The sequence below is a fragment of the Centroberyx affinis genome, unplaced genomic scaffold, assembly GCF_046629955.1.
Source record: "Centroberyx affinis isolate AG114_WGS23_722 - 3 ecotype Tasmania unplaced genomic scaffold, CSIRO-AGI_Caff_v1 ptg000971l_1, whole genome shotgun sequence".
Classification (NCBI taxonomy): Eukaryota; Metazoa; Chordata; class Actinopteri; order Beryciformes; family Berycidae; genus Centroberyx; species Centroberyx affinis.
In genome coordinates, this window is record NW_027279542.1 from 176,895 (window position 1) to 201,220 (window position 24,326).

The 24,326-nt window shown below is 38.2% G+C and overlaps 2 protein-coding genes across 5 annotated transcripts; both read right to left on the reverse strand.

Annotated features, from left to right (window-relative positions):
• Window positions 1-983: 983 nt before the first annotated feature.
• LOC139646301 (insulin-like growth factor 1) lies at window positions 984-12,627 on the reverse strand. The gene is made up of 4 exons (XM_071522293.1): window positions 11,076-12,627; window positions 10,555-10,699; window positions 5,880-6,067; window positions 984-3,232 (listed from the first exon to the last, which is right to left on the reverse strand). Exons 1-4 carry the CDS (start codon window positions 11,118-11,120, stop codon window positions 3,107-3,109), a joined length of 504 nt encoding a protein of 167 aa, XP_071378394.1. The 5' UTR covers window positions 11,121-12,627; the 3' UTR covers window positions 984-3,106.
• Window positions 12,628-12,698: 71 nt separating this feature from the next.
• Window positions 12,699-17,747, reverse strand: LOC139646300 (uncharacterized). Of its 4 annotated transcripts, none has more exons than XM_071522290.1 (3): window positions 17,638-17,747; window positions 16,318-16,894; window positions 12,699-13,720 (listed from the first exon to the last, which is right to left on the reverse strand). In XM_071522290.1, exons 2-3 carry the CDS (start codon window positions 16,891-16,893, stop codon window positions 13,124-13,126), a joined length of 1,173 nt encoding a protein of 390 aa, XP_071378391.1. In that variant the 5' UTR covers window position 16,894; window positions 17,638-17,747; the 3' UTR covers window positions 12,699-13,123. The 4 variants fall into 4 exon arrangements, with proteins under 4 accessions (XP_071378391.1, XP_071378390.1, XP_071378392.1 ...); XM_071522289.1 differs by having other exon boundaries at window positions 16,318-17,039; window positions 17,652-17,723; XM_071522291.1 differs by having other exon boundaries at window positions 17,652-17,707.
• Window positions 17,748-24,326: the final 6,579 nt, after the last annotated feature.

Consider the following 24,326-nt stretch of genomic DNA (forward strand, 5'->3'; position numbering starts at 1 on the left):
AGTCAGCAGCTGCTTTGATACAAAGCTTCTGTACTATACTATTTGTATATTGATTCAACATAGAAATGTAACATTTGTATATTGAATACAGTATACTCTCACCCTTATAGAAATGGCTAAACTCTTATTCAGGCTTTTGGTCAGAGGATGAGTAACACTCACGCACCTTGAAACTAGAGTAGGTAGCTGGTGAATGTTGCTGCCTGTCTTATGGTTCTGTAGATTTATGATGGTGTAGCCTGATGTTTTCCATGGTACTCATTGGTATGGTAGAGCATCATTCTGTTAAACTCTGAATTGGGCCTCCATATGAATGCTCACCATGGATTATGGCACAAAGGATATTAACATCATATCCTGTATATTGAAAAAAACCAGAGCAAGAGGAATCAGTCATTTTTACAATGCTACATTTAGATAGGAAACGAAACCTTGCTACTTATGTAAAACAAAATGTATAAATTGAATTAATGTGACTGAATGCAAACAAGTATGTATTCTTCAAGAATATGGGCCTGCAAATCAATGTCATGAAAGAACAATTTTATCAGGCTGGAATAGGGTGGATGGCCTTCAAAACGCTTTGTTAGAAGTTCTCAGAAAGAGAACTTCTGTCTTGTCAAAGCAAAGAGAGACAAATGTTTATGATTGCACTGAAATTTAACGTCAAAACAAGAGGTCAAGTTGTAGCAAATATTGTATTATTCTGAAATGTTGTGACTGAATCCAAAACAACTCTATGGGCAATGGGCACACTGAGAAAAGACACTTTCGTGATTCACAAATGTAAAAATATCATGTTCAAACCTCAGACATACAAATGAATCCCCCAGTTTTCCTTGTTATTCCCCAAATCACTGAAAACTGACTGAGAAACAGAGCAATAGAAAATCATGGAATCATTCAGAAAATAATACCTTTATATCTTTTATTCTGTTTTCATTCAGTTTTAAGCTAATGAAAATACAAAATAAAAGCTTTCTTTTTGTTTCATGTGCTTCATGTCAAAAGGCCAAAAGGTGTTATAATATATAAATATAATAAATAATGAATCTACTCAGACTCAACGTTTTTTACACAAATTTCCAGATCTCACATCGCACTTGACTACTACTGCATGCAGTAGCCCTACACTGATTCCACACGTACAAAAGCTAAATAATATACTGTATAAGTATTGTTAAATAATATAATAATAGTATGTTTAATAATAGTATATACAAGTATTCAAATAAAAAAAAATCACTATATGAGGAATAAACACAAACTTTTTTATAGTTAAAAAATATGTAACATAAAATTTGATATTACTGAACTGCAAAAGAAACAAAGTTTGTAGAACTTTGTTTCTCTTGCAGAGACACTCAAGTATTGGAAAGTGTCTTCGGTACTGCATGTATTGCAACTATAAGTTCTATACCTGAAATACATGGTACGCTACATTATACAGTCATGAATAATAATAATAATAATAAACTTTATTTATAGAGCATCTTTCATACAAACGATGCAGTTCAAAGTGCTTTACAATAAAAAATAAAAATAAAATGCTTGATATTAAAAGAAATAGACAAATTGAAAACATACAAATTATAACAAGGGCAAATGGAAAGGATTAGCAATAAATAAATCAGTAGATGGTAAAAGGGACCGTAAAAACAAACTGGTAAGAATGATATAATATGTAAAAAAAATAATAAAAAGTAAAAATAGAATGACTTCAATTAAAAGCCAAGTTAAATAAATAGATTTTCAGCTGTCATTTAAAAATGTTCACTGAGCTCGAATCTCTTATGGCTTTAGGTATAATATTCCATAATTTTGGAGCATAGTTAAAAAAAAGCTGCACTGCCTATTTTCTTATGTGTAGTATTGTTTGTGTTTAAAAACCCAGCCACAGAAGATCTAAGAGCTCGTGAAGGATTATAAAACGACAGAGAGTCTGCAATGTAGGTACCTTTTAACGTCAATAGCTCCATGTCGATACCATGTTTCTCAGATTAGGCGTTTTTATAGAGAGGAACACGGAGCCAGTGTTGATCAATTCAAAATCTCCTGTGATGCAGTGACGGCAGAAAAGCATCCAGTTGGTCCAACCCCCCAGCCCTGGTCCAAATACTGTACGTGGAACAAGGTAAATGAAAGCTACTTTGATGTTTTAGACAACAGTAGATATTACTTAAGGCTGTGTCCCAAACATGATGATTAGTGATGATTTCTGTACATTAAGAGTGATGACATCAGCAGAAGACGTATTTTAAAGGCATAATTTTAAGTGGGTAACGTGAAAGTATTCTAATGCGTTACTTTTAATAAAGACTAACTTAGTAACGTAACTAGTTACTATTTCAGGAAAGTAACGAAGTAAAGTAACTAGTTATTTTCAAAAGTTACTTTCCCCAACACTGCTGATAAGGTAGATTTGTTTCAAAATTTAAGTTACTATGGCACACTAAACTGGATTTTCTATACCCTAGTCTCTACTCCAAAACATACACACTGATATAGCTTAGGAGTCTGCTCAGTTAACAGAATAAACTGCAGGAGGCCCATTTAGCAAAGCAACTGATGTTAATGTTAACATGCAACTTCTAGCCACTACCAATGCTAGCTCTACTAGATGTGTTAGTTCCTAGGCAAATCAGATGTTTTTACAAGACAGCGATGGTTAGCTGACCAGATACTATAATTAGCAAGCTAACAAGCTGATATTATTTAAACACAAAATGTATCAGATGTATCAGTAATGAAATTATAATTTCTACTGAATTCTGTTGAGAAGTCCACGTTATACATTTAGAAAAACAATCAGCTGAGTGTGTGTTATGACACCAGAAAGCCCTCTATTTCCCCCAAATCTGTTGAAAATCTGGTATTTTGGTGTAATTCTTGGGCCACTGTGAGGGAGTATCCCTACTTATTCAAGTGCATATAACAGTCTGTGTCAGTCCTCCAAACTTGCTGCGTCCAATTTAGTAACTTTGAATATTCAGCCCCTCCATGAGGACAAAGTTCATGACAGTTTTGTCATCCCTTGAAGGGGATTCCCAGAGGCTAAAGGAAGCCTGCTGGTTATCTGCTGTGTGTTCATCCTCCTGCATGATGATCAAGCTTTGTTTTTCCGCCTGAGTGAGTGGTGTGTTTTCTTTCTATAGGCTTCTCTCTTTGGACTGTTGGGTATCCCCAGGTGCTCTAAAATTCTCCGCTGAAATACAGCTTGAAACTGCTGTTCCTGTAGAAAAACAAACAAAAAACAGGTTACAAGATAATTCAATGGCAGAGACATTGACTGATCGTGGTATCCTCCAAGTCTTTTAAAATTGATTTGAATTCTCCTAATGAAATCAACTCAGACAGTTTTAGGTCAATCTGAAAAGCATTCAGAGTAAAGGGTGCAGAATACTTAAAAGCTTTTTTGTCCAACTCCATCCGAACTTGGGGTACTGACATCTGCAGAAAGTCTTGTGAGTGTTGGCCATAAAAACATTGGTTTCTAGACAAATATGTACACATAGGCAGGGAGCAACCCAAGGAGTGACTTGTAGGTAAAGGTCAACCAGTGGGTATGCCTACGTACATACAAAGAAGGCCATCCGGCTCTAGTATACAAGGTGTAATGGTACATAATACATTCACAGCTAGTGATGAATCATAAAGCACTATGATAGACAGTATCTAGCATCCATAGACATTGTGCAGAAGCATTCACATAAAGCAGATCACCATAGGCTAGTAGCGACAAAAAGGTTGCCAATACCAGATATTTCTTAGCACAAAAAGAGAAGCATGGTTTATTCCTATAATAAAAATCTAATTTCAGCTTGAGTTTAGTAACAAGATTTTCAATATGAGGTTTACAAGATAAATGGTGATCAATGTAGATACCCAGATACTTATAACTACATTTTTACACCTTGAAGGGTGAAGACACATGGAAGATTAGAGGGTAGCTCATTGGAGTTAGAAAATAACATAAGCTTAGTTTCGACCGTATTTAATACCAATTTAAGTTGTTTCAAACAGGACTGAAAGACATCAAAAACAGACTGCAATCGTTCAAGGGCATGTGTAACTGGTGAAGCAGAGAAGTAAATAACAGTGTTGCCTGCATAGAGATGGTACAAAGCATTGAAGTTATCACAAAGCTTATTAATATAAATGGAGAACAATAAAGGACCTAGAATTGAACCTTGGGGCACACCCTTGGAAACAGTCAAAATAGATGAGGCAGACCCCACAAACTGGACATATTGCATTGTAGCAGAAAGATAATTGGTAAACCAATCTACCGCATGACAGGATAATCAAATACTGCAGCTTTTTTACCAGGATACTATGGTCAACTGTGTCAAATGCCTTTGACAAATCAATACAAAGGGCTGCACAAGTTTTCCTACAATCCAGTGCCTCAATTATGTCATTTACCACCTTAAAGGGCAACTTCGCCGATTTTCAACCAGCTTTGTATCATTACAATGTCGGTAGTAGATGCAAATGAACAATGTTTAACTTCCCTCCATGTTGCCTGCAGCCAGAGCTCCCAGTTCATTTTCCGGCAAAAAGCCTTTGGAGCTCTGCCTTAGACTACAAACTACATTTCCACATTTTCTGTAGTGGTGCCTTCAAGGACAGTAAAATGTGGGTCTCCCAAAACACTCCCGTCCCATGCTACGCTAGCGATAGGGAAAAGCAGACACTAATATATCATACTACTAAATACTTTAAAATATCAGTATATTTGGAAGAAAACTAGTTTCATGATACGAGGCCGAATATCGCGCTGTTGAATCAGACACAACAGAGTCTGGAAGAGGAAGCGACCACCAGAGCGACGTTTCAGCCACAGCTAAGCTAAGCTAAGCTGCTAAATTTCTCCGTGATTCAGAAAAGCTGAATCTAACACGAAAAAACAACTAGCCATTAATGTCGGAGCAGAGATGTGGCGCCACTATTACAACTTATGAGGCCGAACATAGTGCTGTGGAATCAGACAAATCAGAGTGTGGAGGAGAGGGCGTCCACGGGAGCTGTAACAGCGTCAGCCGAGAGAGACGCTCTGCACCGGGGGGTTGAACACCTGTGAACGCCCGGTGATGATCGTCAGGGGGACAGACAGAAAACTCTGCGCTGCAACAAACTTCACGGTGCTTTGGTGAACCTGACTTTGTTTTCTGACAGAATATTATATCGGACTTTGCCAACTCTGAATACAGAACAACAGCGAACAGCGACTGTGTTAACTTTACCTGTAACTTGCGGCTACATCCAGCGGCACCATTCAGCACTCGGTAAGTTGATCCACAGAACGTAACTGACTCCAGCGCGCTGGTTTGTTTTATGATCCTTTGAAAACGGGTACGATTTATCCAGACTCGATGAGGAAAAACGTTTTGTAAATGAAAATAAGCCTCAGTAAAGAGATATAATGCTGCTTTCTCTCTGCTAACTCTGTCTTTGGTGCTACACTGACCATGAACGCACCATCAGTAGGATTCCCCCTTAACAGCGATATGGGGAATCTACAGCCGTTTTCTCAGTTTGCTCTGGTCATAGGGCTCCAATTTAAAAAATAATTGCACACTTCTACTACATGGGTGACCTAGTTTTAATAAATCATCATATTCACAGCAGTGAAATAGGCCTTTAAGAGCTATGGTGACGGTGCTGTGTTGCTTCCTGAAACCTGATTGATTGGGATATTGGGATGTATAATTAGAGCTTAAAACGTCCTTCACCTGTTCTGTTTCTCATATTTTCACCAAGACGCATAATATAGAGATTGGCCTACAGTTATTTAAGTTTGAAGGACTTCAGAACATTTGCAGATTTCCAGATTTTAGGATATCACTTCAGGAATATCATTTTTAGAAATGACTTACCATGACTAGCTGTGGTTTGTTAAGTTGTTGTGTGGTTGGGTATGCTGTGGTGTGTTGTTGGCCATGGCTCTTCGGTTTCGCACAATACATCTCTAGATGCTGCAGGTCACAACCGGCTGGCTGGCAGCAGTGGTCCACTATGCCCTTACCTCTGGGCCGAGTACCATAACCAGACCAGTTACCTTTTCCTGGTGGAAGAAAGATAACAAAGATGAAATTCCCTAGTCACTCTTTAGCTTTAATATCTTCCTCACTTTTGAAAAAAATTGATGAATGTAATGTGAATGTGCCGAAATATACAGGGTAGCCACAGAAAAATAAAAGCTTTTTTTTTTACTTTTGCACTCAAAATAAGTGCCCTGGTTTCTTTTTTTCCAAGTGTTCTTTTACTCTCAACTCCACTGAGCACACAATTTGGTGAACCATAAAGCAGGGACACACTCTCGAAGTGCAGTTTTCTCAATGACTTCATCTAAAACTTGTTTTTTTTGGTTTGCGGTTGGCGTTTTTGGTTTTAGAAGCGCTCTACTCCACTGCTGTTTCTGTGTGCCCTTCTTATTTCAAAATGTGACAGCTAAAATGGTGTCAGATAAGATGTGTTATAACAATAAAGCTATCATGCCATAGAGGCTAAATGTTCTGGTAAGTACGCTGCCATTTTGGTGGAAGAGTGATATCACATTGATACCAGATGGTGACGGTGGCCTTGGTCAGAACAGGGGAGAAGTAATTAGGTGAAAGGGCTTGAGGGCAACTTTGGCTCACCAGCCTCTTTGCATTTTGTAAGCCGCAAACTCCTCCAGCCAGAGTGGGCAACATAGCCAAGTTGTTCACACAGAGAGAAATGTACTAGATCTACACACTAAACACAATGACCCCTGCTGGACTCAATGATGACTTCAGTTTCAAATGTTTCCTATAAATCTAAGTTTCCTTTAAACCATGCCCTTTGCAGTTTGAAACCTCAGTGTAAGTATTAATTAAGTTGCATGTCATTCACCTATTGACTGTCATTATCATTTTGTATAAAGAAAAAGATATTTTAACCCCATAAATTATAATGTAATTCTCTACAGCCAACAACCTACAGACACCTATATGAGAATGGCATGGCTTCCACTCTCATACATGCTCTGATGAAGGCCACTAGGCCGAAACATTAGCATATTTGTTTGACAAACTTTGCCAAAATGATTTGGTGAAATAGAGATCTGTTTATTTTGTAATGAAGATCTGTGTGTGTGCTTTCATGGAATGGAATTATGGAAGGCGTGTTCATAGAAGTACTTTTTAAGAAGAGATTTTTAAGAAGACATGGTAAAAGCCTCTCTCCTTTTATCTTTAGCCCGGACTTTGGAACAGCCAGGAGCATTCTCCCTGAGGATCTGCGTACTGGCTAATGAGCAATAAAAAGTTCTGATTAGTTTTATAAAAAGTTCCAGAATTTATTGAAAGGCCCACTAACCAAAATGTACTTATATTCCCTTGAAAAAGGCTGTACCTACACAACAGGAACTCTGAGGATCTCATACCATTAACCAGTACACTTGCCTTGGGTAAATGGTATATCAGCTTAACCCAATTAATGAAGTCCACTGAAGTCCTGACACTAAATAAATAAGGTAGAATTATCTCTGAATGGGTCCACAGCTATCTTAAAGGGGGACCAGAACCTCACGAGGCCTGGGGATGTGCTCCCTTTGCATTACTGGGGGAGCGCACAAGTAATAGGAAAGCACATTCTAGGTCAACAGACAATCTAATAATAATAATACTTATATACTTATAATACTTAAAATTCTATTAAGGTTTGGCAGGAAATGGTACACTTTACTGGTAGAAAGGATATTTCTTCATATTTAACACCACTCATGAACAACAGGGATTTCTCTCCAGTCTCTCCTATTAAAAGTGCTATGTTTCGCTCTTGGCATGATAGAAGTATTAGAGTGATAGGAGACTTGTTTGATGTACTTAGGTCTTTTGCAGATGTCCTAATTACTTATGTAGTTCCACACAAAGACTTTTTTGCTCATCTTCAAGCTTGTCACGTTATCAATACAGACTGTAAATTAAGCCAGGATGTATCCATTCTTGGACCAATTGAAAAAAACATTATTAACTACACAAGAAAGAAAGGTTTATTTCCTATTTATATGACAGTGTGTTGAGCCATACTGGGGAAAATATAAAGTTGTTGAACAATGGGAAAAGGATCTTCAAACTGTTTATGACAAGAATATTTGGGAAGACTGTATCCAATCCTCCCATTCCCTTTTTCTTTGTAATAAATTTAAGGAGATACAATATCTCAATAAAAATGTTATTATAAAAAAAGAAAAAAGTTCTGATTCATCAGTTTACCATGGGAAGCATGCGGAGAACAAGTACAGATCCTGTGCAGACCCACGGTGCATGTGTTCAATTCTATGCACTGAAGTACTGCGACGCGGTTCAATTACCTGATTCCATAACGTTACTTAAATACCACAAGGTAATAACGTTACCTACCATTAAAGTTTGTCGGGCAGCAGAAGACATGTTACTGTTTACAAATCCGTTACTAACAAAGGCGAGTTTGGAGCAAATTGTGGAATGTTAAGTTGTTAACTTCTGTTTTTGCAGCGTTGTTCTCAATGCTGCTGTTCTGTGCATGTCCAATTGACAAACATGACGTGATGTGCACATCAGAGATCGATTTAGATCAATTTTTATACACTGACCAATTTGATTTCGTGCCTCTGTATGGGAAACACTGCATCTCACAGTCAAAGACGCTCTCTAGGGGCCATCTCACAAAGTGCATCATCTCACTAAGCGGCCCTGACTGACTAACTGACCTGAATTTGCCTTGTAATGCCCTCGGCTGCGCCATGGGGAAAACACATGTGGACGAGGCTCCTGAGTCTAGGCTTGATTTGTTATATTTACACACTTCACTGCGAGTATTTATCAGTTGCACATACTTTCTGGTATTTAAATGCTGTGTAATATAAAACTGAGAAGCAGCAAAACACCAAGTAGTTCAACCTGGACAATGCAATGCACAACATGTTATGTTCCGTCTCGGAGCTGAAAGCCACCATTGCCTCTGAACTCAAAACCGTCATTAATGCTGCATTAGCTCCATTCTCCACCTCCTTGGATACAGTCAGATCCGCCACTGACAAACACCATCTCAGGATCATAGAGCTGGAGAAAAATTTGTCAGAATACAGTGACTGTCTAGTTCAGGTGGAGTCCACTGTCTCCCACCTCATCACCAAAAACAAACAGCTGACATTGAAACCAGAGGACCTTGAATCTCCATCCCATCGCTGCAACTTACAGTCTATTGACATTCGTGAAAATCAGAAACTGTGTACCCAGGGAAGTTTGTCTGATTTTTTCATATTATGTCTAGACACCCTCCCCTCGCCTCCCATGTTGGACACAGCGCACCGGATTGGGCCACCTCAGGCTACGATAGATTTGCGTAACTCTAAGACAAGAGCGGTTATTGTGTGTTGTCACTACTATCATGACAGAGAACACTGAAAGGCCAGGGGTGAGCAGCTCTACTACTGCAGGCGTAAGGTGTTTATTTTCCTGGACCACAATGCCAGTATTGGCAGGAAGCATTCAACGATATGGACGAAACACATCGCCCATGAGAAACAAGTCAAGTTTGCCCTTCGTTTCCTAGCCTGTACCACTTTGAGCACAAAGTGGAGACAGGCTGGGAATCGAGCACTGGAGTGGATTACCCAACATCTTTCCTCTTCCCAAACTTAAATGTAGGTATAGATATTGCTGATATTGTATCTTTATATTTAGTTCTAGTCACCATGCTGCAGGCTAGGCCTTCCAAAGGTATGTCTGATTTAATTAATTAAATTACTCTAGTTTTGGTCCACCATACATCGGCTATTTCATATTGGTATTGTCAGCACTGAGTTTGTGCCTTTTTTGTTGGTTTTAACAGTGCTTTTTGTTAATGCTATAAAATGAAATACCTGCTTGATACATAAGCACTAAAGAACACTCCAAAATCTTCTTACCACATTAGGTGTTCAGTAAACTCGTAGCATAAAGGTGGTGGTGAGTCTTCCCACAGTGTGACATGCATCAAGCGTTTCAAATACTCTTCTTAATAATAATAATCTTTGAATCGATAGTGATGTTCAGATGCTTTTCACTGTTGGACAGATAATGACGTCACACCAGGAAGCTGATAGCATTATGCTCCCAGGCCATTCTCATCACTGTGTAGTCAAACCATTCAAACTGCGTTTAGTTTTTTTTTGTTTTTTTACTTATAAAGATTTCCATATATAATTCTATATACTGTTCCAACTGACTTCCTAAAAGAGGTCCTTGAAACAGTTGTTCCAAGCATTTTAGCAATTACAAACAATTCCCTAACCCTGTTTTAAACAAAAAAAATCTGGATTCTCTTACTTTTAGCAATTATAGACCTATTTCCACAGCAAAGGACAAGAATATAATTGTTGGGCAAACATTGAATTGTATTTTTTTTAGACTTGAACATGGTCAAATTTAAAGACATGGAATATAGGTACAAAATATTGTCTATCAGAAGTTTCAATCAAAAACTATCGGTATCAATATCAGCTTTCAAAAACTCATAGCGGTCACTGCAGAAAATAGCCGTATTTTACAAGGATAGACTTACCTAAGTAGATTCCACGTTCACCACACACAAATATCAGGTCAGTAAGGAGATCACTACCACAGCGGAGTCTGGCTGCGTCTGACGGGATCGGCAACACTGCCAGGCACATTGTGAAGTAAAACACACAGATCTGAAAACATAACACCTGAGGAGAGAAAAACTGTGAAAACACAGCTAATATCATGGAAAAGCAAATAATAAACATAATTATGAATTATCTTGATCTCATCTGTACATCTTACACTGTAGACCCAGACCCATGCCAAAATCTCTCAATAATTGCAATGAAAATGCCTAATACATTTCTAGAATCTTAATAAACAATGGCTGTGCATTGATCAATGCTTGCTGATCGTTTTCCCTCATTCTCTTAATCCAAAGATCCATGACAGTATCTGTGAGGAGCAACTTCGTGTCTCATTCCTGAAATTGCTGTCGAAATGCAGAAACATCTCATTGAATTTTGTTCTGCTGTCACAGAAAAAACTAAGCTGGAATGACAAACGTCTCAGCTGACTTACCTTCAGTGTCTGTGGTCTTGCAGAAGGCCAGTATTGGGAGTGCATCCTGTTTGTCTGTGGCTGTCTGTAGTGAACCTGCTATCTTATACTCAGCCAGCAGGAGAGGGGAGGACCTGAGTGAGAATGCTCCCTCCCTCCAGTAATCTCACAGTTTTAGGCAAGAGGCCCAAATCTCATACCAGAAGATTTAACATGCTGTAAACTATTTCTGCTCTATTGCTACCATGCTTGCCATGTGGGATAAGTTAAATACTTTATACAAAAGAATACTTTTTACCCACTTTTTAAATTTTTTTTAAGGCCAATACCCATATTTAGGTTACCACTGCATGAGTGGTGGTAACCCATTATGTTTCCAGAGATTCCTATTATTATTATTATTGTTATTATGTATTCACTCCAATAATGTTTTTGTTTTTTTTCTAATTTGGCACATAGATAGTCCTGGCGACTTTGAACCTGGAAATGACTGGTACTGATTGGCAGATATCAGATGTAGATATAAATTTAGCCTTGCAATAATAGATTGCCTTGTAGGCAGCCTGTTAACCAATCTAATATTGGCTAACAAGATCAGCTAAAAGGGCTACCATGTAACAAGAAGGTCCTGGCTTCGGTTCCCGGCTCCGGCCCTTTATTTTCACTTATTTACCATTCACTTCAATGTTATCACAGACATGGTTGCATGTAAGTGATACTATACTATGAATATGAATACTATGAATATTCAGTCACTATTCTTGGAATCTTTGACAAATTTTGTCAACTGGGGCTTCAACCCACTAATTGGCACAAACTTGGCTGTTTGAATCTGCTGATAGTCGATATTTTGTGCCAATATTCAATAACTTTAAATTTCACCATTGCCAGGGTGGAAAAGCTTTTGAAACAGCATTTAGACTGATGATGATCAAAAGGTCTGATTAAAATCAATTCAGGTTAAGGGTTCCCCATAGACAACCAATGTAGTATTGATCAATTCTGAAATAAATATGTAATCAAATCAAGCTGCATCATATCCACCATATCAGAGGTGGATGACAATGACTTCCCATTTTTAATAAAAGGATAATATTGGCCACATTTATATGGAAGCTAGGCCAACGGTACCAAGGAGGTTTTATGTTACGGAACGGTACACATAATAACGGCCGCCGATCCGACCATCCAGGAGTGTTGATTTGAATGGGAAAGACCGTTCTATCCATTCAAGTTCTGTGGTTTAACCCGACTTGTATTCACTATGAATGCTTTTAATAATTTCCATATACTAATAATCCATCCCATGCTAATAAAATTAGCACCACAAATTACAGTAGTACTACACATGTTCAATGTGAGAATGCATTTAACTTTAAAATATATAGTGCATTTAACTATTCTCAAAACATCAATGGCAATTCTTCCAAAACCTGCAGCAGTTGCTCAAGCAGTTGCTTGAGTACACCAGTCAGAATCAACCATGTCAACATTCTACATTCACAATGAAGAAGAACCAAACACAATTGCACTTACAATCCCAGTGACAGGTTCAACAATTTTGAATATCCTGTCATTTTCAAAATGCTGTCAAGTCTGAAGGCCTTTAACTTGATTTATTTAAAAAGTCACAAGTGATCAGTATAGAGTGCAGGACTTTATAAGGCAAACTTGCAGGAGAACAGATACTAGTAGCTTCTGCCTGTGGAAAATACATTGCTGGGGTTAGACTCTTCACAAGATTTAAAGTAGATAGGAAAAAAATAAAATGACACTAGTATTATCCTTTAACACAATCCAGAGTATCTTCCTAACAGTTTGATTCATTAGTTGGTCCTCTATTAAATTAAGGCAGCTGAATTGCTTTGATCTGCACATAGTGTTGAAAAATGTATTGAATTAAAAAGGTACTGTAAATACTGGTATCAGTAAAGAAAATGTCCAAATGATACTGAAACCTAACAGTAATTCAATATAACTTAAACGTCTGGCTTTTCGGGAGTGAGAGCCCACACTCTCATTACTGTTGTACGGCCATGCATGCATTAGTTCAGACTGAATGGTCATTCTCAGGACTGCAGGTTGTTAAGAGCAGCTTCACGCTCTCTGAGTTTGGCTCTAATTTGGGAAATCAGTTCCTCTTGAGCCAGCTGCTCAAAGTCAAAATCCTGAGGTACTGGTGCGGAGGTGAAAGCCAAACCCAGCAGTGCCCCCCTGGTCGAGCTCTGAATGTTACTGTCCTCTGTAACGGCAATGGCATCATCGACTTCATCTCTGCTGACTTGCAAATTACTGTCCACATCGTTTTGATCAGCACTCGCAGCCTCTTGACAGTGCAAGTCTTCCATTTCAGATTCCCCACTACCTGTAGGTATCACTTTGTTGACCACCACCTCCTCTTCCTCTTCTTCCTGTTGAAACCATGTTGGTTCCCTGGCATCTTCTTCTATAGCCTGTTTCCCTCCAGGATCCTTTCCACTAGTCTCATGACAGAGGCTGTGCACTTTGTGAATGCCGTCACTGGATTGAGGGACAGAATGTGCAGCCTTGGATGATGATGCATCCCTTTCCTTGTTCATAAACTCATCCTCATTTTCACTATGTGTTACTCCATCTTTACATGTCGCATGTTTCTTCTTCGACCTGTAGTAGTCATTCAACAACTCCTGGAGGAAATACAAAGCACTGATTACATACAAGAGCGTAAATGGTCAGTACAGCAGCCAACTCTGAAAATCAGATCTGCATGAAATAAAATTTCATTACATTATGTCAATCGGATTCAGAGATGTACATTTTTGGTATTTGTGTCGTCCCGTATTGATCGATATTAAAATGGCTTCACACACATTGGCACACGTTATTCAATGTATTTCAATATGTTCAAATATAATATGTCCAAAGTTTCATGAATATTGGCCAAACTGTTATGAAGTTATAACAATTTAGCTGAAATTTGAGAGTTAAAATCAGCAAAACAAAATTAGATATAAAAAAATCTATGAATAACTTTTAAAGAGCTTGGTCCACTGACACTACTGACCAATTTTGATGGTAATGAGTCAAACAGTGTAGGAGATGTTAAAAATTTGATTTTAACAAAAAGAGTAAGGATGGCTGGATATGTGTACCACGTTTCGTGCAAATAAGACTTATGATAGAGTTACTGTATGATGATTCAAAGTTGAACATTTTTACCTTTAGCGGCCAACTGGATACTACTTAAACAGCATTTACACATCAATATCTATCATTGGTCCAAATTTGATGTCTCTGCTATTTACCAGCTCCATATAGGCCTAAATACATTTGATAAAGTTTATCATTTAGGCTAATTACGGCTATATTGTTCATCACACAATGGGCCTCTCGTACGAACAGATTCGTTCTTAAAATCACTCGTACGAGCGATTTAAAAGAACTTGCCACATTCACCAATTTTCTCGTATTTACAATTTTCTCTTAGGTACGAACAAAATGTACAAGTGGTCCAGACCTATCATATGAGGCACGTACAATCAACCTGCTGTTCTCCAAAGCAAAACAAAAACTTTGTTGTTGACTAATGGATTGTATCTCTGTCAATTTGAAGACATTTTGAGTTTGAATATATAAATGACACTGTAAAGTAATGTATAATCATGTTGAGATTAACCAGTACAGTGGTTACAGCAACAGGAAAAATAGCAACGGAGCACTGATGGCTTTTTCAAAAGAAGGTAGTGCGTAATGTATTTTATCAGAGCCGCATAAAATCTCATAAGTATTCATGTGGGTTACATAGTAGCCTATAAGTGCGCTCAATACAAAGACAAAACAAAAAACACTAATAATTGCCAGGTTATTTGACAAACACTCAGATGAGACAAAGGCAAGGTTAGTTTGTATTGGGGGAAATACATTATAGAGGGAGATAAATCTGATTTCTAGGCTATTTTACTCCAGTTGATAACTTTAATGTGGGTAAGTGTAAGTGAATCTAAATTTAGGTCTTACCAGGTTGAGGTGCAAGTCGCTGTCCAGGGTGACATCGCTGAACACCTGACACTGCTATATCGCCAGTTATGGCAGGTGTAGGCCTATTCTTTCATCTGTCTGTGTAACAGAGAATTTCTCCTGGCCCTCCTGTTGCAGTCATGGATCGCCTTGCTTTTTGCATCTTATTTCATGTCAAGCCATTTCTTTTTTTATTTCTGTGACAGTGCCCTAATGACAAATCACTATAGTCCTATAATATTCCTATAATACTCTGATGACTTAGAGTGTCTGTGGTACTCAATAATGAGTTTATAGTGACCTTATCATGGTATTTTTGTCTTCTGTAGTATCACTATAATATTCCTATAGGGAATTATAGCATTGTGATATTTATTTAGTGTTCATCTAAAATGTATAGGAATACTATAGTTGTTTATCGCAAGGGAACGCACAGAGTTATTTTTCCCCATTCCTTGGCTTTAGCAGGGCCTTTGATTTCACTATTGAATTATATTAAATATTATATGCTTTGGTTGACTTATTTCTAATAGTAGGACTTCAATCTCAGAGCTGGTAGACTTCTCCGAAGTCTTCCTGTCAGTTTTATGAATGAAGCTTCCCGACATATGGGCCGGACGCCTAACCTTATATGGCATTATTGGGACGTCAATTATGCAAATTCACAATTCTCATGAACGTGCGTTCATTTAGAACAGGTGGAATTCATCATATTTACGCAGGTCATTTACGACAGTTTTCTGAAGATACAAGTGTTTGGTGAATCGGACGTGGCACACTCGTACGAGTCCACCTCACGAAAAAAGTAAGAGAAATTTAAGATAAGAAAACGAAAATGTTCTTGCATGAGGCCCAATGTTCAACAAATTCATAATGGCTTAACATTCCATTGGAAAATATGAAAATATAAATATTGTTCTTGCCAGTTTAGCAGAATTAAGTAGTCAGCTCAGTAAATAAACTCAGTAAATAATGATCAGTGAGCTTTAATATTTTGGCTTTCGTCATCATTTATGTATATCTTCCACCAGGAGAAAAATGATCAAAATCAAAAGTTCAAGCCGGCGAAGTTCCTGAAATTTGGTTGATTTGACACGGAATAGGGACCGGCTAGGGATGTATCATACACTCATCATATCAGTGGTTGACAACCATGACACATATCAGATTTCTAAAAACATTATGTATATATTGGTCTAACCCTTGTCTCCATACATGTAAATAACTTCTACCTGCCACAGACAAATAAGACAGAGCCATGTCTTACCACCCTCTGGCTCTCAGAGGCAGATGTTGATGTTGCAGGAAGGAGAGAATCACTCAGCCAAGACTGGGCGACTGGGTTTGGTTCATGTGTCTCTCCTTGACTTCTGACTCGCTTGGTCCTCTTGATGGACAGGTAGACCCGGCCACAGTAGATGACAATGGCATCTTGGTGGGTGTGAGGTGGGGAGCAGTGAGAAAGCATGGAGTATTGACTGGTCTGGGTGGAAACCTTGTTCCCAGGAAGGATGTCTCCCAGCACCCTGTAGGCTGTGTGGTTGGAGGAGACGAAAGACATTTGGAAGGGACCCTGAGCTGTCCGAAGCTTTCTGCTCAACAGTAAAGACATGCTCTCTTTGGAGTCTCCTGTATGGTTGGCTGATGGGTGGCCTCTCTTCCGTATGACAGCTGGAGAAATCCATGTGCCTTCTGGGGAGGCTGCAAGGTTCCTGGAGCCATCACAGTCAGACTGGGGAAGGCCCATCCCCTTCAACATTGAGTTTGGCAAGCTCCAAAGAGGGATGGTTTTCACCTCAGCCTTCTTGGGGATGTAGATCTCAAACCCGTCAAGGATATCCATGCTGTGTAATATCAACAACTTTTCACATACTCTAATAATGTATTGAGTTAGTTGATTAAACTACAGTATAAAACTGTTCTGAAACATTAGAGTTGCCACGGTGAGATGGTCTCATGCTGAGCTGCAATTGAATTGCATCCCTACAGCTGAACACACAGAAAGCAATTAAGTTCGTGCCACGCCATTAAAAATCCGTCAATTTAAGGTTGCCTTACTTATATGCAAACGTGCATACCTAGTAGAACGGGATTCAAGAGGTTTTACGAATACCGTTGGGTTACACTGGTAACGTCGGCGAAAATATAATCCAACAAGCAGCTCTTATTTCAATAGTCTACTATTTCAGCTTTTAGCATTGGTACGCCTGTTGTACCAGCAATATTCCATCTTCAACACCAACATGCACCGTGGTGGGAGATAGCGACAAGTGTGAACCAACTACAAATATAAACTAAAAACTAACTGAAATAAGAACCGGATGGATCAATTGACCCCAGCGATTCATAAAAAGTCTTAAGTCATGTTCTATCTGGTATGTACATATGCCGAAGATCAAGTCCACGTTAAAATGGCAGGTGTTTGAGGAGTTTGGCGTGACGTTTTCTCCGTGCAAGAGATCGGATGCAGCTAGCAAACGCCAATTGAACTAGCATTACCTATAGTCGCAAATATCATCATCGATATGGGGTCGAGGAAAGCTTAAACATACCTAAAAATGTCTCTCATTAATTTCAAGGAACTTACATTGTTGCTCATACCTTGATTAAACACTTGTACTTCATAAACTCCCAACTTTTTCTGTATAACCTGCTCACTCACATTCATCTACTCCGGCTGTGTTCAGCTGCTGTGTTCCTCCTGTTGGCTGTGTTCCGGCTGGGCAATAAGAATAAGACTTCCGGTCCGAATTTTTCAGAATAAAAGCGTGATTACAAAACAAAAAAAAACAAAAACAACAACACTCAAATATTGACTAGAAACAAATCTTTTTGCACAAAAAAACCCATTTAAACAGAGATTTGGCATTTTTGGACTACATAGGCTGTACAGATTAAACACTACACAGGTCACCTTTCATTGTATGTGCACAAGTTATATGTCAAAACACTCCTACAGACCTGTACTTTCACTGCACACTAACATTTAGGTCCAAGCTGTTTAAGAAAACTCATGGCAGGCCCTCAAAGTCAGCCATACTAACACTGTGACATTTTCTGACTAAATTGGACACTGTACAGTTTAACTTTATTTGTATGTGCATTGTATTTACTAGCGCCTTCTCATACTGCAACAGTGAATCCATAATTTCAACATCTAATACTATGCTGTTACCATACTCTCTTTTCTTGGTGAAATCTACAACTATGCTTCCCCAGTGGGATTTTACAATAACTGGCAATATCACCAACTCGCAATATCACCAACTCAAAGTTCCACCAATTTTCTGGTGGTTCTGGAACTTCAGGTAGAACACTGATGTCATCACACCAAAGGCTCCTCAACTTTTGGCTCACAAAAGTGGGATAACAAATATGTACAGCCTTGTCTTTAACATTTGAGAGCAAGAGGTTATTATACTCTCCAATTGTACTGTCATTCAGCCATCCACCTTTCGATACATGATCAAAGTCCTCTTGAGTTAGGTTTTTGTTAAGCTGCTCACTGGCTTTGGTATGGTTCTGGTTGTTTTTTCTGCTGTTTGCATCCGTCTGTACATCTGTCATTTTGTTCCTGTTCTTGAAAGCTGAGCAATTTTTTACTTTTTTGTATACGTTTTCTCATATGACACAAGAAAGAAACTTGTTTTAGTCAGCAATTTCTTCATAAAGTGGAAGGAATAACTTATTGTTGCTTGTGATGGCTTTGTCTTGATGTGCCATATCTGATTATTGTACAATGCCAAAAATGGGGACTTGTCAAAAAATGCAATTATATTAGATACAGCATAGTTGGTTTGGTTATACAAGCAGGGCAGAGTGAAACTTTCTGGGAAATATTCACTCCTCTGCATCTGGAGAAGTAAGGTATGTGGTGTGTGAATTTCATTACAGGATAATAACTCGACAGTGCTGAGAGAGTCAGGTGTAGCTGGTGGTGGTAGTTTGGGTTAGGGTTAGCCAACATGGACAGCAAAAAACGCAAAGAAAAGGGTGGGGCTGAAAAAATATGTGATTAAAAGCTGAAGTCACTGGAGAGTGCCCTCATTGTGTCCTCCATCTCTCAGTGAGTATTCTACTTAAACTATACTGAACAAAAATATGAATGCAACATGTAAAATTTTGGTCCCATGTTTCCTGAGTTAAAATATCCCGTTAATTTTCCATAAAAAGCTTATTTTTCTCTAATCTTCTGTACAAGTTTGTTTACATCCCGAGCATTTCTCCTTTGCCCAGAATTTCTCTCAAATGATTTTCTCATATGAACTGTAACCAAGTAAAATTTGCTTTTATATTTTTGTTCAGTTTAGAATTATATCATATTATTATGATACTACTACTACTACTACTACTATGATACTGGTATCGTGATACCTTGGCTGGTATAGTATGGTGAGGTAAGATTAAGGTATCGTTACCCTGGCAGGGTCACGTCCACATGTGGAGTATCCGCGCGCCGGTTGTGGTGGGCTGGTCTGGGTCAAAGTCCAGGGCTGTTTTTTTGCCCCAGTCTGTCCTTGATTGAAATAGTGCGGCCGTCAGTCAAGTGCGCGACTATAGTATACTGTGATATCATATACATATATATATATATATATATATATATATATATATATATACACTCCCAGACACAAGAAATCTATGGTCTTCCGAGACTGTGATGCTGACGACGAATATAATATAATACAATATAATATAATATGATATAACTTGAGCGATGCAACAGCTATAAACAGGGAACATTAAAAAATAGTAGAAATGGTCACAGGCCTAATGTATTGTCAATAACTGTGTGTGAGACTTTCACTCTCGCACAGTTGAAACTGCTTGTTGGAAAAGATGAAGACCAAACAATGTTCATCTAGGAGAAACTTTAATTCTGACAAACAATTATAGAAAACTAGATAGAAGTTTAGCTTGGAATGATGAGATGACAATAAAATACCAAATGTTGCTAAAGAAAGATATTTTTACCTGTCAATCATCAACAACAGACTCAGTCAGTCAGTCAGACAGCCAGTCAGTCAGAAAGTCAGTCAGACAGACAGAAAGTCAGTCAGTCAGACAGTCAGTCAGTCAGTCAGTCAGACAGACAGACAGAAAGTCAGTCAGACAGTCAGAGGTCACACACAGCAGGGTTCAGGGTCAAAGGTCACCATGTTTCCTCATGCTGATGAATGTGTTTTGTTTTCCTTAACAGAACTTCTTACATTTTAGATTTATTATCAGATTTATTAAATTCTATCAAATTCAGATTCAAACACCAAACACAGATTGAGTTTGTTTGGAACAGGAAGGAAAGTGGTGACTCGCTCCAAAATGAATCAATTCAACCGATTCATTCATTTTTAATAATTGATTAATGACATGAATGAGATGAAACAACATGTATGGCTCGTAAAGGTTTAACAGTGTAGAGACACATGACAACAGAAATACAAACATGAATATTAATATCAGTGTTAATAATGTCAGCTTTCATATGTATATTACAGTAATATTGATAATATCAGCATTCAAATCAATATTAATATCAGTTTGACTATCAGTTAAAGTGAGTGTTCACTGCCCTCCAGTGGTCAGACAGAGAAACTGCAACACTACACATACAATACTTATAATATTGATATTATTGTAATTATTTTATTTATTGTTATTATAATATGAATACTGGTATTATTAATAGTGATATCACTACTGGTTTTTAATCATGATTTTATTATTAGAGACGTTAATAATGACATTAATGCTGATATTATTAAACCTGAAAGTGATACTGGTGTTTTAAATAGTGATATTAATAATGTTAACAGTAATATTGGTGTTAATATAAATATTGAAACTGATAACACACAGAAATAATCCTGAGTGCTCGCTGCCCTCCAGTGGTGAGAGAGAGTAACTGCAGCACTGATATTATGTAAATACTGATATTAATAATGATAATATTAATACTGAAATAAGTGCTGATATTAACACTGACATGAATATGGTTTAAATACTGATGTTGTTCATACTGATATTCGTCATATTAAATAATAGTGGTATTAGCTTTTATATTGATAAAAGTAAAATAAATAACAATATTAGTACTGACTATATTAATCCTGATAATAATACTAATATTATCATTATCGGTATAAATACAGCTATTGTTAATGTTGATATCATGACTAATATTAGCAACAGTGATATCAACACTGATGTTATAAATACTGATATTAATGGTGTTAATATTCATACTGATATTGTTAATACTGATCTGTTAACTGATAGTGAACCTATAGAAATGAAATGTGCTCACTGCCCTCTGCTGTTCAGAGAGAGGAACTACACTATATAATATTCACACTTTATATAATATTCATACTTATATAATTATATTATTATTATTATCAGAGACATGAATATTGGTTTTATTAATACTGATGTAATACTCATTTTTTATGCCTTCTATAGCTGCTGCTGTTATAAATACTGATATTCATAATGTTACTAGTAGTATTGTATCAGTGTAGATACTGATATTAATAATTATATTATTGTAGAGATATGACTCTGCATGTTATTCAATACATTTTCGTGGAGGGCCGATGCGATGTGCGCGCATCTCCATGGGTTTACCAGCTAGGACTGGGAACCACTTGGGTAAATACTCAGTCAAGTATGCCAGTGCATTGGTCTGCTCAGCGCCTTCTTTCAGGCCAATCAAACGAAGATTGTCCCTTCGGCTTCTATTTTGTATTTCAGCATTTTTGGCTTCCAGTTGGTTTAATTCCTTACAACACCGTGCGAGGGCCTTCTCTGTATTCTCTACTCTCTCTTGTAAGGCAGCAGTTTGTGAGCAAACAGACTTAATTTCACCGGCATTGCGTGTTATGGCAGCTTGCATAGAGTCCAGCTTTTTATCTAATCGAGCTCTTGCGCTTTGGAATCCACGTCGCGGAAGTATTTGGCCATTGTCGAATCAATTAATTTGGCCAAGCTGCTGGCGTCCCTACACTCACCGGCAACGGCTTCAGACATTTCTTCAACCGTTTTCTTTTCTATAGCAGTGGTTTGTCTTGTACAGTGAGACATTTGAGGGCAGCACTTCAGTCGTTTTTAACTCCAGTCACAGCACTGGAATATCCTTTGATTTTGAGTCTGTTCTTACATAGTATGGGGGAGAAAAGTTGGAGAAAAGTTCTACACCGCCATCTTCAGTCTCGTGACTCCCTGCCTGGATGAAGAGGAGTATTAGTTGACAGCAGGACACTTCCTTGTCTGAAGTAAGTATAAATAAGCGATTAACAACTACAACGGCGAGGAGTTTTTTCTTATCCAGGGTTAGTATATAACTGTAGGGGAGATATGGGGAAGTTTTAAACTTGCTTTAATAAATATTGTGGTGTGTGCACTCACCACAATGACGGAGGGATAGTGTGTGAATGGATGCGTGTCTGCGAGTGTAAGTAAGGAGTGCATTTACAAAGCGCTGTCCGCAAACAGTGACGGCTTCTCCGTCACAGTCACCTACTTTGCTACAAAGGTGGATGACATCAGCTGTTCCTTCCATCACCTACTTCTCTGCCTCTTGTCCCTGGGCTTGTTTCCTTCTCTACCCTCTCCCGTGATGATGTCATCACACTTGTCAGGTCCAACCGAGTCACCACCTGCCCCCTCGATCCTATCCCTTCCACTCTTCTCCAAACCATCTCCACCGACATCATTCCCTTCCTCACTATCCTTGTTAACTCATCCCTTTCCTCAGGCCTTGTTCCGGCTGCTCTACAGACTGCCAAAGTCAAACCTCTACTTAAGAAACCTTCCCTCGACTCTGCTGCTATCCTTAACTACAGACCTGTATCTCTTCTCTCCTTTCTATCCAAAGCCCTTGAGTGAGCAGTTTCCAATCAACTCTCTCTTTATCTCTCCCAGAATGATCTCCTGGACCCTCTTCAATCCGGTTTCAAGGCTTCTCACTCTACTGAGACTGCTCTCCTTGCAGTCAGGAGGCTCTCCACCCTGTCAGGCTTCATCCCTCTCCTCTGTCCTTGTCCTCCTTCACTTGTCTGCTGCTTTTTATATAGTTGACCACCAAATCCTTGCAGGGGCGGATCTAGAGAAATATTCATGGGGTGGCAAGAGGGTGGCATGGAGATTTTAAGGGGTGACCGTGGCAGAAATATATATACCATATGCTGATTTAATTGCAAACAATCACATATATCAATATTTGCTTGGAAAAGCCCCTAAATGAAGATATTTTAACTCAAAAACATTACATTATTGTGGCACATGAGTAAAGCAGAATAGAAATATCTAAAGGTGGCATTAGAAATAAATAAATTGTTTTATTTCCAAATCTTCAGACATTTTTCCAAATACATGTCTTTTTTCATTGAACATAAGCCCATCACTTAGCCTAAAATGTGGCCAGAACATTTTTTTTTTTTAATAATTTAACATACGCCTATCACTTAGCCTAAAATGTGACCAGAACAGATCATTAAATTATATGCGTTAATTTACCTTTTTTAACGCGTTATTTTTAAAATTAATCTAAATTAATGCGTTAAATTTGACAGCCCTAATATATATATGTGTATATATATATATATATATATATATATATGTATGTATATATATATTCTGCCCAAATAAAAAAGACATATTCTGCCCAAATAGAAAGGACACAAGGATGTATATTACACATATCCATGACTTAGCTGAATGCGGCGATTACCATGTTGTTCAGCAAAACGCCTCACAAACTTATTTAGATCCAAAGCTTAGTGCGTTTTGATTCAATGCTGATTATAGCCAAACTTGATAATCTATTCTCTGTCATAGTAGACTGCAAATAATTCTTTATGATCCTAAGAGTTGGAAAAACTCCATTCACCGGCTGCACTGCTCACTGGTAATACTACAGCTATTTTGCTCATCAACCTCATTCCTTCACCGTATGGTCTGCCGACTGGACTGCCGTTGTCTTCTTCTTCTTCCTGCCGTTGTGTCACAGACGGTCATAGATGAAGTCGCTCTGAATGCACGCGAACAGCTCCTGTTGGGGATGGGTAGGAGTCTACGGGGAGCGTCATCTCTTGCTGCATTCACTTGCACTCGGACATAGGAGTTTCGCTCTTGTAAATTTCCGACCAGCCACAACTTTTCATATATATATTTTTGAATTAGATTGTCCAAAACTGGGGTGGCAGCTGGGATGGCAAGGCATTTTTTAGGGGTGGCAGCTGCAACCCCATGCCACCCCGGTGTAGTGGTGATAGGTAT